Source organism: Leopardus geoffroyi, chromosome C3, assembly GCF_018350155.1.
Source record: "Leopardus geoffroyi isolate Oge1 chromosome C3, O.geoffroyi_Oge1_pat1.0, whole genome shotgun sequence".
In the NCBI taxonomy this organism is placed as follows: Eukaryota; Metazoa; Chordata; class Mammalia; order Carnivora; family Felidae; genus Leopardus; species Leopardus geoffroyi.
The window spans coordinates 109,254,070-109,269,545 of record NC_059338.1 but is presented as its reverse complement, the minus strand read 5'-3'; the positions used below and the strand labels follow the sequence as shown (position 1 = coordinate 109,269,545).

Below are 15,476 nucleotides of genomic sequence, written 5' to 3'. Positions count from 1 at the left end.
TTGACATTTCATGTGGGCGGTTTTACTTGGATGGTAGCAAGTCAGTCATTTGATTCCACCAAATTAGGCAGGGTATTAGGTTACTGAAAAGAAAAACAATTAAGAAAGGGGTAAAAAAGGTAGGGTGCTTGAGGGGACTGACTCATCTGACTGTCCCAAGTAGACTCCATAAGTATGCAGCTGAAGCATATATTGTAGATTTAGTCTTCATTCTTAATTACCTTTAGAAATTTTTCAATACTTCCCACTATTTTAACAATCTTGTAATTCCTATGTGACTTATAAGGACTCAACAGAGCAGAGATAAATGTTACTTCAAGGCACTACCCGGGACGCATCTGCCATTTTAAAATGGAATAAAAGCTCTCTGGAGATGATATACCTTCTCTGGTGGTCATCAGTGAACCTGCCGGCATCTCCCTTCTCTCCCCTCCAGGCACATGGTAAGGTTGCATCTCCTTGCTCCCTTGAAATGAGGAGTGGCCACGTGACTGGTTCTGAACACAGGGTGTGGCCAACCTGACACGTGTCACAGTGGAGCTTGTGTGACTTGTCAGCGCTCCTTCCCTTGCTAGGGTGACCACTAATGTTACGGAGGGTAAAGGCACCATCGGTGGGGTCCGTGGGTGAGAGCGACAGGAGCAGGGTATCTTGCCAAGTGGGGGTGGGCACGGAGCATCAGAAAGAAATGAGCTGTGTTACTACGCTGAGCCACTGAGGTTTCACGGTTGTTATCCATCATCCAGCCCGTCCTCACTAATATACCTGCCTCGCCAGGAAAAGGTAGAATCCAGGTGGTGAGTTTTTTGTAAAGACAGAGAGACGCAATACGCTGGGTGGCACGGTAAAATTTATTTGTCTTTATGATTTACACACAGTAATTAAACACACAAAAGACCAAACACGGTCAAGATGGCCATATGTAGCTTCGGAAATGACTGGTCCCAGATCAATCACGCAAACCTTCATTCAGCTTAGAAATGAGTTTCTTTTTAATGGTTTTAATCTTTTTATTCAGTCCCCAAGGCTTGTACAGTTCAGTACAAATGTTTCCGCTATTTTGTTATCGTCAGGCACATGATGTTTACCAATTCCCAGGAAATAAGTGAAATCAACAAAAAAGTCCTGTGACAATTGAGCACGTTTTCACAGGAATAAATTTGATGAGCTTATTACAGTTTGATACAGTTTAGCTATCAGACCTACATATGAAACATGAAACAAATTGCATTTGTTTTAAGGATTTATTTCTTTTAAAATATTTACCACACTTTTTTGTGCAAGAGTTCCATTGATTTCTTTGGTTTTAAACATTATAGCTCCGTGTGATCTAAATATAGTTTTATTTGTACCAAACATCAGGAATAAAAACATTAAACAAAATTTCAGAAGGTAAAAATGGAATTATTGCTTCAGTATAAAAAAATGTCTGGCCCATTTGGGTACTATTGCTATTATTGCTTTGCTTCTATTGGAAAACTATCCTGGAAATCAAGGAATGTACCCCCATAGCTCCCTGCTGAAAGTATAATTTGGTTGTACGTTATCATCTATTATTAATGCGCCCTACCTTCACCAAAGCTATCCTGATCTCGTCCTTAAAAACAAAACAAAGTGAAACAGCATAAATAAATAAGCTTACGTAGGGGATACAATAAATAAGCTACCAGAAATAAGAATAAAGAATATTGTAACATAAAGCCCTTCGGTGCTGTACAATTAAACAATGGCTTCAGATTTTCAAGGTCTCTAAACACAGCTTTTGTTTTATAACACAGTTTTAGTGCTGGTATGCAGCTGACAGATCTAGAGAAGAATACCTTTCTGTTGTTTTCATTACCTAAGAATGAAAACATAGTGGCTATAGTTGTAAATTCTGCCCTGTGGAAATTTACTAGATAGGTACCATTGTCAATTTTGGACTGTTGCCTAGTTGTAGAGCACAAATCTTAGGGATTAAAAAAAACCCAATAATAATATTCCTTCAATTCTTAGTGGTTTCTTGGTCTCCAGAATAGTTATAGAAACAAACAGGGAAGAAATCAGACTCAAAAGTTTTGCTGCCTTCTTTTCTTCGCATCCATTGCATCCAGAATGGGTTGTCTTTTCGCCGTGTATCGTTGACGAAGCTCTTCTATTTCTCGTTCCATCATGGGGTCCAGTGCTTTTAACCGCATCTGTAGTTCTTCTAGACTTAGATTTTTTAACTAGAAACAGAAAAAAGTGAAGATATCAATACAGTATAAAATTATCTACAACAGGTTAAAATCTAATGGGGTTTAGCATGGATATTTCAGCAAACTCTCTACAACGTCTTTGAAATATGGTTCAATAAGTAAAACAGGAATTCCTTCACTAAAGAACCAAAAAGCCACGCCTTGTAAGAATCTTAAGTAATTCTGCAACAAAAGCAATAAAAAACCCTCTGCTTTTAGGAAAGAACAAACGAGAAAAATAAGCAGATGAAAAGTATTAGTTTTTTAAAGAAGGGCAGAAAAACAAATCCACCATTGCCAACACACGGACTTTCAGGATATGCTCCGGATATATTCACTCTAACCTCTCACATCCTCGCCAGCTCTGGAGCACTGTCATAATTGTGAACACTTGCAGAGATCACCCAAGAATGTGACAAGATTGAATGCAGGTTAAATTACCCATTCTATCCTGCATTTTATCAATTGCTTAAATTTTAAGTACTTGGTTAATCAAAAACTTAAATTACCTAGAATACTTCTATCCCAAACATTTTGATACAATAAGGTTTTTAATTTATGCCTCAAAATATCCCAAGCCTGATATATTAGTGCCGAGTAAATTCTGACCTGCTGGTCAATTTGAGAATAAACTATCAGCTTTTCACCACATACATCATAGTTTGATGATAATGATGTGATTTGACTAAATGATCTAGTTTGACCATAGTGATTCAGTTCAATTACTCTGGCTTCCAGAGACAACACTAGCAATCCTTTACTGGTTTTCTGTATAACAGGAGGTGAGAGGCCTCAGGTCAGGGGGATGAAATCCATTCTACATAACAGGATCTGTGGCATGCTGAGCTTTACTGTAATTATTTATATGTGAAAAAAGCAGGGCGCCTGGATGGCCCAGTTGGTTAAGGGTCCAACCTTGGCTCTTAGGTCATAATATCGCGGTTTGTGGGTTTGAGCCCTGTGTCAGGCTCTGTCCTGATAGCTCAGAGCTCGGAGCCTGCTTTGGATTCTGTGTCTCCCTCTCTCTCTGCCCCACCCCACTCATGCTCTGTCTCTCTTTAAAAAATAAATATACATTAAAAATTTTTTTATATGTGAAAACAGCAAGATATGGATTATCTCCTGAGAAACATATTTTAAGATGCCCTGAAATATATAACCTAACACTTGGGCTTTATCTTACTAACATTTAAAAAAAGTCTAAAACTTTGTCTCATTCAGAAACTATTAAAGCAATGGTGGCAGGTAAGTGGTTTTAAAAAATCTGTTAAACCACAGTGATTTACAGAATGCTATTACATATTCAGCATCTTGGTAGGTACTGTAAGGAAAGCAAAGAAGCACTGAACTATTTCCTTGCCTTAAGAAACTTGCAAATTGGGGCACCTGGGTGGCTCAGTCTGTTAAGCATCTGACTTTGGCTCAGACCATGATCTCATGGTTCATGGGTTGGGGCCCACATCAGGCTCTGCACTAGTGGTGCAGAGCCTGCTTGGGATTCTCTCTCTCTCTCTCTCTCTCTCTCTCTCTCTCTCTCTCTGTCTGTCTCCCTCCCTCCCTCCCTGCCCCTCCCCTACTTGCACTCTCTCCCTCTCTCTCTCTCTCTCTTAAAAAAAATAAATCAAGGAAAGTTGCATATTAGTCAGAAGGGTGAGATCAGCAACTAGAAACACGTGGGACTGACACAAGACCCTACTGCATATAGTACAGATTGATTGCAGTGAGAGGTTCTTAAGTCCATGAATAAGCTTCTCACGTACCCAATTTCGCAGGTTCAGTGTACATTTTCCTGGGGACAACATCTATTGCTTCTTGCTCTTTTTTTTTTTTTTTTAAACAGATTCCCAACAAAAAGAGAGAAGCGTCACTAAGCTGATCCCTTTTAGGGGAGCAGGGACCATGCTGGTCCTTGAAAAGGGGGGTGTCTCAGAGATCAGCAGGGCCCTGAGGAGGAAGCTCCACCATGTTGAGGAAGGACTATGGTTGCTGCAGAACCAGGGGCTGGTGGGGTCCCAAGCTAGGCAAAGCAGGGTTTGGACTTTAGGGAATCATGATCTGCTCCACAGCAGGAGAATTCCATGAGAGTAATTCAGACTTGGTCTTAATATGATAACACTTGCAGCAATTTTTTGTTTTAATAAGAGAACTGTCTGGTTATTTTATGAGCCAAATCAGAAAGTGCTCTCATTACTTTATAGTCAACATGTCAATTTTAACCAAAAATAGCATTTTTCAGCTTGATCCTCCACTTTCCTCACCTTACCTGGCCCTAAATTACTCTTGGTTCTAAAAAATCCATTCTCACTGAAAAAGGTTTGTCACCACTGAGGATACTGAAGAGAATGAGTCACAGACTCTGAAGTAAATTCAAAAGAGGCGTTCCAAAAATATAGGCATGACAGTGTTATGGGAAAGAGTATGTGGGCTCCCAGGATGATGATTCTGAAGGTGAGTACCACTTGCCTTGGTGTATGAAAAGTTCTGGTGTATACATATATATAATAATATATATATATACAATATGCCCTGTCATAAAAAGAAGCTACCTTATTATATCACACCATTATAGGCATTTATATTATTATGCATTGTATTTTATCATATTCTTCATTAATTTTTAACCCAAGTACTAATCATGCCACTATTAATATGGCTAAATATGTTCAAATCTCTGGGAGGATAAAGAATAAGCCAATAGGGGACTTCAGAACTTTCTGAACTGGACGAACAGGTGATGGGGGGGGGGCGGATGAAGAACCGATTATACACCACACAGGGACTTGTTTCCCTAAGAATGACGGGGCACCTGGGTGGCTCAGTCGGTTAAGCGTCCAACTTCAGCTCAGGTCATGATCTTGCGGTTTGTGAGTTCGAGCCCCGTGTCAGGCCCTGTGCTGACAGCTCAGAGCCTGGAGCCTGCTTCGGATTCTGTGTCTCCCTCTCTCTCTGCCCCTCCCCTGTGCGCGCGCTCTCTGTCTCTGTCTCTCAGAAATAAATAAATGTAAAAAAAAAAATAAAGAAAGAAAGACACGCTCGGGTGCTGTCTACATGAGATCCCATTTCACTTTTGTCTCTTTTTCAGTCCACACTAATCTTCCCATCTCTGAATTTCAATATAACATTCATAATTTACACAACACAATTTAGTATTTGATTCTAAATTTATTTATTATTATTTTGTAATTGACTTTTATGAATGAGTTTCAGGTCTCCCTGTCAGATATTCTAAAAAATATTTAAACTTTAGATACTGTAAACACGGTTAGAAACTATCAAACTGTACTGCTAAATACCATGGCATGAGGGTGGGTAAATAGAAATACAGAAAAAAATGATTCAAAGGAATGGGTTACTCTAAGATTAGGAGAAATAGCATCAAAGCAAAGGAAAACAATTTTTGCATTAAGATATTCCTGTAAATATCTTATACTACCTTACTGGGGCAAATTACCAACAGTTTATAAATATTATATTACAGTAATGGACTAAATTCAGAGAAAGAAGCTACTTAGAAGAAAGTTTTACTCCTCTAATAGACTTGTATATTTTCAATATGTAAAATATGTGACAAACAGGTCTGTGATGTTGGAGAATCATCCAGGACTGTTAGGGAATTAGATGTTCCATATAAGAAAATTTATGAAGTATCTAAATCTTAGTTTTTTAGGTGGTAAAAACTTTGTTTCAACCGTTTTGAAGAGAAAATCTTTATGAAGTACTTCACAGAATATGCCGGCTTCTAAAGGAGAGAACACAGGACCTAAAGCAATCTTTCCTTAATGATGAATCCCCATTATTAATTTCTACTACTAATCTATGCCATGTATTAATTTCCTCTCTCCTTTTTGGCTTTTTATCTTCATTTGAGAGAAAGCTATCAGCTCCTTTTCATGACCCTCATTAGATGGATATCATTCTCTCTTTACATAGTTTGTTCATCTATTGGGAACCAGAAAAGTGATTGAACGGTCCTAGAAAGCATTACACTAAATAAAAATAAATACGTTAATGACGGCTTGAGGCTGTTTTAGGAAAGACAGAGCATGGTTTTAGTGCTGAAGCTTGTACCACCTGTTTCTAGTGTTTTTGTTTTTTAAAAAATTTGATTTCAGATTTGTGGCTCTGTAAGGTTGAAGTTACAGGAAATCTGACATCTATGTAAGAAATAGTTACATTTTCAGATGCGCTGTCAGAGAACTCCAGAGTACTCATTTATTAAAATATTTATTGATAATTTCTATGGACCAAGCATGTGGATACAGAGATGAATAGAACACTCTACCTCCCACAGAGAACTTGCAATCTAGCTGGCAAGACAGGTCCACACACAGCTAATTGACTGAAGGATGGGTAAGCTGAGAAGATGGCAAATAGGACAGGGCAGAAGGGAAGCAGCATGAATAGAAATGTATAAGGTACCCAAATGCTCCATACTTTTGGAGACCTCAGCTGGCTGCTGGGATGTGGGGCGGATCCATGGGGGGAGGGGTCAGGAGAGGAGACAGAAGGAGACAGGAGACCTTTAAGCATGTTGCTACAAACTTTCTGTAGCGAAGAAGGAAATGCTAGATAATTGTGAACATAACTGATGACATGATCATATATGAGATAGAAAAATGTACCTACAAGCAGGTATAGAAAATGGAATACCATGGGTGAAAATGGAGGCAGGAAGGCCTGTCAGCAGGTTACTGCACAGTCTAGTGAGAGGATGAGGCTTGGACTAGGAAAAAGGAAGTGGAGACTCAGAAGAAGGGAGGGATCTGAGAGACTTGGAAGTAGAACTGATAGGGCTTTCTTTGTTGACTGGTTGATTACGAAGGGTCAGGAAGAAGGAAGGGCTAGGATGATTCTGGCTTCAAGCTAGGGTGATGGGGTAGAGTTATTAATAAGGTACAGGGGTAGATCACATGGCATTTTAGTCCTGCTGATTTTGAGATATGAACAAGGCATCAGGGTGGAGACATTAGATATGGATTATAATTTGGAGTTTTGGAGTTCAGCAGAGAAATTAAAGCTACCGAGTTAGGGAATCATCAGCATTTAGGCTATAACCGAAGCAACTGATGAGGATCAGATTATCCAGGACAAGATTTTCTCCTTGATCTTACGACCTGTGGTATCCAACAAAAAATAATCTCCAAAATGTAGCCTTTGTTGCCAGAGGCTCTTCTCGTTTTGTTAATAGAAGAGAAATATCAGTAGATTTCTAAATAACTGGATCATGGTGTCATCTAGACAAAAAAAAATGTGAATCTAACTGGTAGAAGTTTTCACTTTTTATACAGTGGGTATGATTTTAGACATGCACTTCTGGCTGAGTTCTGACTTATGATAAATCCTAATAACATATATTTAGCGTTCTGCATTTCTGTAGCTACCAAGCCTCACAGGCATGAAAATGATTGCGGGGTTGGGAGAAATGGGGCAGGAGCAGCTTTTCCAAGCTCTTGGAAAGCACTACTGCTCGACGGCTTAGTAGTAAATAGGGTCACAAACCAGATAAAATTTTATGGAGACTCATAATGACAAACATGGTCCTGTAATATTAAACAATTCCACTATCATCCTTTTAAAATACTAATCCAAATGAAAACAATTTGGGGGGCTAATAAGGATAATACAAGAAGGAAAAGTTGAGCTTCCTGAATTAGTATCAATATTACTGTGACAGAAGTTTCAGTCACTAAAATTAGCTTTCTTGAAAATCTTCACAAAAAGGAAGGGAAATCACTTCAGAATTTTTATGTTTATGGATCAACAGAGCTTGTGGTAAATTGACTTGAATTTATATATTTTTAAATATAGCAAAGAAATGTTACTTATGAACCATCTTTCTACAATACAAGGAACACAAAGTAGCTATATTACCATAGCCATCTGCCAGATGACTAATTCCAAAATAAATGCAGAGTAAACCATAGTTGTCAGTTTAGAGTTCTGTAAGTGAAGTCAGTGAAGAGAATTTTAGGTTATGCGTACATTGTGGTTACGGCTGTATGTGAACAAATGTATAAAAATGAATAACTCATCTCGAGATGGCTTTTATATGTTGTAGGCTAATTCTACTTAATAACATTTGATTTTGAATTTAATGGTAACACAGAACTTGCACAACGAACGATGATTCTTAGATTTTCAGATCTTAACATTCTGAGAGAAAACTGTAGTTTGACAACTGTGACGAACATCAAGGATATATAACTTCATTAAGTGACTAAATGAGTGGACGTGCGGTAACAGGAAGGCCTTATCAGCAAAGACAGAACTTCTTCAAATTCACGGCCACAGAAAAGGAGATGAGTTTCAGGACAATACTGTTTTATTACCCGAGGCATGTTTTTCTATTCACAAGAATGTTTGCTTCTCTTGAACATTTGAAATGACAAGTATCAGGGGGCAAGACATATTAAGGACACAGAAGAAAATCAATTGCCATAAAAAGAGTTTAAACTGAGGTCAGGTAAATTGAATCATATGAGCCTCAGAGAAACACTTTGTGAATCTGGGATTATTAAACACCACTGCATATGAACAAACCATTGTTTAACAGGAGCATAAACTATAAGGTTGGGTTATGAGTTAAACCTCACACAATCTTACTGCAAATGAAAACCTCAGAAATGATCTATTTTAGCTTTCTTATTTTGGGTGAGAAAATGGGAGCCAGCTTGCTCAAAGTTACAATGTTGGTTGATGGCAGAGATACAATCTGACCTCGAGGCCAATGCATTTTTTCATTATAACAACTTTGATGCATGTGTTTTTTAACGTTTACTTATTTTTGAGAGAGAGAGAGAGAGAGAGAGGTAGGGAGGGAGAGAGCGTATGAGTTGGGGAGGGGCAGAGAGAGAGGGAGACACAGAATCCGAAGCAGGCTCCAGGCTTTGAGCTGTCAGCACGGAGTCCGATGCAGAGTTTGAACTCACGAGCTGTGACACCATGACCTGAGCTGAAATCGGTTGCTTAACCGACTGAGCCACACAGGCGCCCCAAGTTTGATACTTTTAATTAGCACTGCCAGAGTGTTCAAAATGTTACGACACCATGAATGGGAAGGGTGTGGTGCTAAGAAATTTCCAGGGTCTTCAACCTGAGCTGAAAGGGAAAATAGCTGAAAGGGAAAATATTCAACTAGGAAGATCACAGTGAAGAGAAAACCTTGCATACGATATTTTTATAAAGCAGTTTTTTTTTTTTTTTTTACAATGAAATAAACTGCAGAAAGTCAGCAAAAGGTAGAAATACCATTTTCTTTAAGTTTCAGGACACTCGGTAGACTAGGACTTCCCACCTCTTATAGAAAGGCTGTTTAAAACAAGTGAAAGAGTTTAAATAAAAACCCTAACTTTTAAACAATAATTAGAAGAGCAGATGGACTGCTTGTAAGTTAAACAAAAAAGTCAAAACCACTTTTCAATAGAGGTCAGCATTTGTTTGAAAATTGGTATAGTTTGGGACATAAGTGACAGCTTGACCGCGCAGCCCATTTTGTTAATAACTGTCCTGGATTGTCACATTCCATCCAGGAGGTTGGGAGGACTACAGATCACTACCCAGCAAAACCATATCTCTTAGTAGCCCTTAAAAAAGAAAAAGCAAGTCCAAATAAATGATATGCAAATGAACAGCTCCCTTACTTACTAGCTCTTGCCTGACGCAGGGGCACAGACAACACAGTGGTGTGAGAAGATAGAAGGTAAGATTAAATCTTAAAACTGATCGTTTTGATAGCTCACTCTTTTAATCGTTAGAATTACTTCTGAACTCTATGAGAACCAGAAAAGCTTCTAGTTACTGACCAAGAAGAGTTGTCAGTAACGTCAGAACTTTCTGCAAGTTTATGTATCCAACCTACTATAAAAAACTAATGGGGGCGCCGGGGTGGCTCAGTCAGTTGAGCGTCCGACTTCGGCTCAGGTCACGATCTCGCAGTTCGTGGGTTTGAGCCCCGTGTCGGGCTCTGTGCTGACAGCTCAGAGCCTGGAGCCTGCTTCGGATTCTGTGTCTCCTTCTCTCTCTGTTCCTCCCCTGCTCACGCTCTGTCTCTCTCTCAAAAATAAATAAAGATTAAACAAAAAATTTAAAAAAAATGTAAAAACCTAATGTATTGTATTCAAGTGATAAGAGTGAATTACTTCCTAAAATAGTATCTTAAGAGCTCTTTGAGGAAAACACTTAGATTTTTATATTATTTTGTCAAAAACAGTCCCAATTACATGAGAGGTTTTTTTCAAAAGTCTTACTCTCTAAAAACAGCAGAAATAAGATTATGAAGTTTTAAAATGCATAAATGTGATAACATTCAAGACTCAACGGGTCCATGAGTTGCTGGTATAATCAGTCTGTCAAAATAAACACGACACCGTCACAATGAAGCAAATGGTCTTATATGTTAATGTTAACACATTTAGTCAAATAGTCAATCAAGAAAATCCTGTACAAGGTTTGCTGTGTTTACTGGGAAAACAAACTCTTCCTAGCAACTGTTTAAATCTCACAGATGCTACAGACCTTATTAGTGGCTTGTGATTAAAAAAATATGGATTGTTAATACCGTATCCTGACTCATCTATTCTCCCATCTGCTAGCAATTCTAACAATATGAACTATCAACAGAATGGCTAACAACAATAATTTTCTATGGCAATTTTGATGCTGAATTGCCTATAGCATTTTGTAAGATTTACCAGTGCATGCCTCAGACTGTTTTGAGTTGTTTGTGGCCTGGAGCAGTACACTCCTTTTCCCCCTAATATTCCATTGTAGCTCAAATTTTTACTGTGTTGAATGGAATCTGGTTCGGTTTTACAAAACACTGTTCACAGAGGCTGCCACACTCATTTTGCTAACAGTGAGAGTGGGAAATGCACCAAAATACTAGCAAAAATCCAGTCAAATCTGCCGATTAGTTTAGATATATATAAACAGGTAAGGGGCCTTCTTCCCTAAGACTGAACAACAGGGATAATAGGTATGACACTTGTTCAAAAACCATTGAAATACCAACGTATTAAGGCATTTCCTGACTTCATTTCCAGACTGAGAAGAATACACAGACTCTCAAGTCAATCCAAACTAGTATGAAGCCTGTTAAAGAAAGACATACAGATACATTTAAAATATGGAGTAATAGGGAGTTATAAAAATAACGAAGACTGTGATAATTTCACACTTGACACCCTAAAGAATAAAAATGGAATTCTTCACTGTAAAACATGCCCTTAAAAGCTACATTCACATTAATCTACTAGCAGAACCTTCTTCCCAAAACAGACACTATTTGGAGAGAGAATTACATGCAACCTTGTTTGAGCTGAGTGGCCCCTGTCTACAGCTGACTGACTAAATGACTATAAATATTTCAGGACTCTAAAGAGAAACTGCCATGAAGCATTTGTTTAACCTCTGAGCATCTAAAGTAAATTTAAGACACTGAGATTTTATTTTCATTCCCAAAGAAAAGGGAGAAAACCACTTCTTGTGGATATCAGTGGAGGAGAAGAGAAAAGTGCTGACTACTAATCATTTACAATGTGTTAGACACTGTCCTACGCTCTGGGCATGAAGTCATTTAATCCTACCAATTACCTTATGGGGTAGATATTATCAGCCCTATTTTAGAGGTCAGGACACCAGGAGAGCCCAAGTGACCCACCACAGGTGTCTTAGCTAGACGTGTTCATGCAGGCACTCACAGCCCACATCGAACCCACTAATAGAAGTTGGGATTGGAGCCTACTAAGAGCTGTTTCCTAGGTCTCCCAAGATCTACAAGCACTTCAAAATCCAGAAATCACATAAAACAGTTCCTGACAGATTGTTCAGAGATTAAAAGTAGGGAAGCACTGCTTTTAAAAATCCCAGCTTTGGGGCGCCTGGGTGGCGCAGTCGGTTAAGCGTCCGACTTCAGCCAGGTCACGATCTCGCGGTCCGTGAGTTCGAGCCCCGCGTCAGGCTCTGGGCTGATGGCTCAGAGCCTGGAACCTGTTTCCGATTCTGTGTCTCCCTCTCTCTCTGCCCCTCCCCCGTTCATGCTCTGTCTCTCTCTGTCCCAAAAATAAATAAACGTTGAAAAAAAAATTTTTTTAAAAATCCCAGCTTTCCTCTCAATGGAGTATTTTATTTATAAGTTATTGTTGTATTTTAGCTATAATCGGCCTTATGAAATAAGTGATATGTTTAAGCATTTTTAGTTTTATCAGCTCTCTAGCAAAATAAATGCATTCCTACATAGTGATTTGGGATAGACGCCATCATTTTATCAATAAGAGAAATGCCAAGACAAAACCAACAAGACATGTCCCCTTGATACAGAAGCAAGACTTGGCTTGTGCCCATTCGGATTGTCCGCCCGCTGCTTTGGTGTTGTGTTCAGCTGGGATCTCCCCATGAGCTGCAAGCTGGTAAGCATCCCTATCATCACCCTGATCTGGAGAAACTTGAGCCACCCATGTGAAAAAGGAATGATGGCATTTCAGTTGCATTCCTTAATGGCAGCTGAATACCCATTCCTTCTATGCTTTTCAGTTTCTAGTAGTAGTTTTGTCTGCTAAAAATATCAGGGAGGAGTTCATTCCTGCATAGCCCTGTTATACTGTAAGCTGCTCTAAAATTCTAGGCCCAATACAACAAAATCTGAGTAACTTAAAACCAAATTACTAATTAAATCTTTCCAGATCTATTAAGGGCCAGATGAAGAAGTTCTATTAGCTTTGATGCCTTCTCTTAGCGATTCCGATGAATACTTTGAATATCTTAAAACATTGATTAAGCCATAAATGAGATTAACAAATTGAGTGATTAACTTTGCTTATATATTTTATTTCTTTAAAAATTAATTTTATGACTAGTATGGAAGATAATAAACATTTACAAAAACAGTCCTTGGGGAGGCTGGGTGGTGCAGTCAGTTAAGCGGCTGACTCTTCATCTGGGCTTGGGTCATGGTCTCGCGGTTCATGGGGTCGAGCCCCATGTCGGGCTCTGCGCTGATGGCACGGGGCCTGCTTGGGATTCTGTCTCTCTTTCTCTCTGCCCCTCCCCAACTTGTGCTATCTTTCTCTCAAAAATAAATAAACATAAAAATCTTTTTTTTTTTTTAATTTTTTTTTTCAACGTTTATTTTTTATTATTTATTTTTGGGACAGAGAGAGACAGAGCATGAACGGGGGAGGGGCAGAGAGAGAGGGAGACACAGAATCGGAAACAGGCTCCAGGCTCTGAGCCATCAGCCCAGAGCCTGACGCGGGGCTCGAACTCACGGACCACGAGATCGTGACCTGGCTGAAGTCGGACGCTTAACCGACTGCATCACCCAGGCGCCCCTAAAAATTTTTTTAAATTACAATTTTTTTTTTTACAAAGTCCTTAAAATATATCTGTAACTAGTTTATTGGGCAGTCAAATCTTTGTGTAACCATTGTATAAACTTAAAAGAGTTTCATTTTTCTCCACTCATACTTTTTCAGCTGTACTAGGCCAAATTTCCCTGACACATCCCTTAAGGAATCTTGGACAGATCTCACTGATTTCTGGTCACTTTTAGTTATTAAAAGTCCAGGCTAATTATAAACTTCAATGTCATATTAATGATAAACTTTGTTCCTTCCCTCAGTATGGGCTTGCACAGAGCAAGAGGCTTACAGTGGAAAGAGAGGCTGCCTGCATCTAGAACCTTCTTCCCATCTCTTTTCAAGGTCTAGCTCCTCTGGTGCTGGGAGCTGGGGGCTGGGAAGGAAACCGGGATCCTGTGATGGGAATGGTTACTTGTTGGTGGAAGGAGGTTTCAGTCCTGCTCTGGTTTGGTTGATTACTGGTGGTTTGTGACTAAGGAGTGTGTGTGGATTTCCTGACAGGGTGGGCAGTACTATCGTGGTGCTCACCCCTCTTGAGAGCAGCTCTCTGGGTGAGGTATTGTCTCCTCTGGCCTGGAAGCCCCCTTGGCGGCATTATGATGTCTGACCTCCGTGTTTAGAGCCACAGAGATTGCAGAGGCTGTTCTCCATACTTTCCAGGGGCCACCAGGACCCAAGGAAAGGGAGAGGTACCCTAGTCTCTTCTTTCCTAGAATACGCCAACATGACCCCGGTTACCCTGCAGGCCTTGGCTCCACCTACAGAAGTCTGCTACCTACAGAACTCTTTGCGAGAGACACGGACATCGCTCTCTCTCTTATTCCAGGCATCTTTTCCTTATGTCTATGTTAATATGCCCCCCAGACTCCCAGAACTTCCCCACTGAGTTCTGCTCTAGTGGCACGTCAGTGGGTTTGCTGGTTCAACCAGCTTAGCGAGCAGCTGGCTGGGATACTAGATGCCAGTCTCCCTTTCCTGCAGGCACCACCAATTTGTGACTGGCTCTCTGGAAGACATCCCTCCACCCCTGACTTTAATCGAAGCAAGAAGAGAGCTACTTTCTTCTTCTACTAGACCACTGGATTGTGAATTCCATAAGGGTAGAACTTTCTCAATGGCTGCACCCCAGTGCCTAGAACACTACCTGGAACAGGTACCTAATAAATATTTACTGAATGAAAGAAAGATGGTAGGGCTTTTAGTAAACCCTGGAGAGAGATGTCTGGCCTCAATTGTTGGTGGTTCTCCTCAGAATATGGGGTACTGCAGTCTTCAGCTATGGTCTCTAGTGCTAATGTGTGGCAACAGGGAAAGTCCCCTTCAACACTGTGGCACATATCTGTTAACTCCAAAAAAGTAAAATAAAATAAAAAAGTGTGTGTGTGTGTGTGTGTGTGTGTGTGTGTGTGTGTGCACGCGCGCATGCTATCAAGTAGGAGCACTTACAACTTAAGTAAAGGAAAAGGAGTATCTGGGAAAATCAGGGTATTATCCAGCATATTTCGTTTATTCCACTATAGGATGGTCTCATGCTCCATTACATGTTTATTCTGCAAGCCGGATAATACATTTATTTTGATTCCGACTCATTCTTTTCCAGAAAAATGGCTTCTGTAAAAAAAATTCTTCAAAATGATAATAAACACCACAGTTTACTCTTTTGACAAACATGCATTGAATGAAGTGCCCTGGGAGGATAGAGTTCTTACCAATATCACCAAGAACAACCATTTGTAGCTTTCTACTGCAGCAGTTTCACAAAACTTACTCTGACGATTTAAATTCCTATCTTAAATGGGGCGCCTGGGTGGCGCAGTCGGTTAAGCGTCCGACTTCAGCCAGGTCACGATCTCGCGGCCCGTGAGTTCAAGCCCCGCATCAGGCTCTGGGCTGATGGCTCAGA

At 39.8% G+C, this 15,476-nt stretch overlaps 1 protein-coding gene and 1 long non-coding RNA gene across 3 annotated transcripts in view; one reads left to right on the top strand and one right to left on the bottom strand.

The window, feature by feature from the left end:
• The first annotated feature begins 328 nt into the window (after positions 1-328).
• LOC123585692 lies at positions 329-13,918 on the top strand. The gene is made up of 3 exons (XR_006706371.1): positions 329-797; positions 12,534-12,622; positions 13,834-13,918. It is a non-coding gene; the product is annotated as an uncharacterized LOC123585692 (long non-coding RNA).
• The window catches only part of STK3 (serine/threonine kinase 3), a 285,816-nt gene continuing 271,172 nt past the window's right edge, over positions 833-15,476 (bottom strand). For both annotated transcript variants that reach the window (XM_045454103.1, XM_045454105.1), the window contains one exon: positions 833-2,207. In XM_045454103.1, the coding sequence (XP_045310059.1) occupies positions 2,049-2,207 (159 nt within the window). In that variant the 3' untranslated portion in view covers positions 833-2,048. The remainder of the gene's footprint in view (positions 2,208-15,476) is intronic.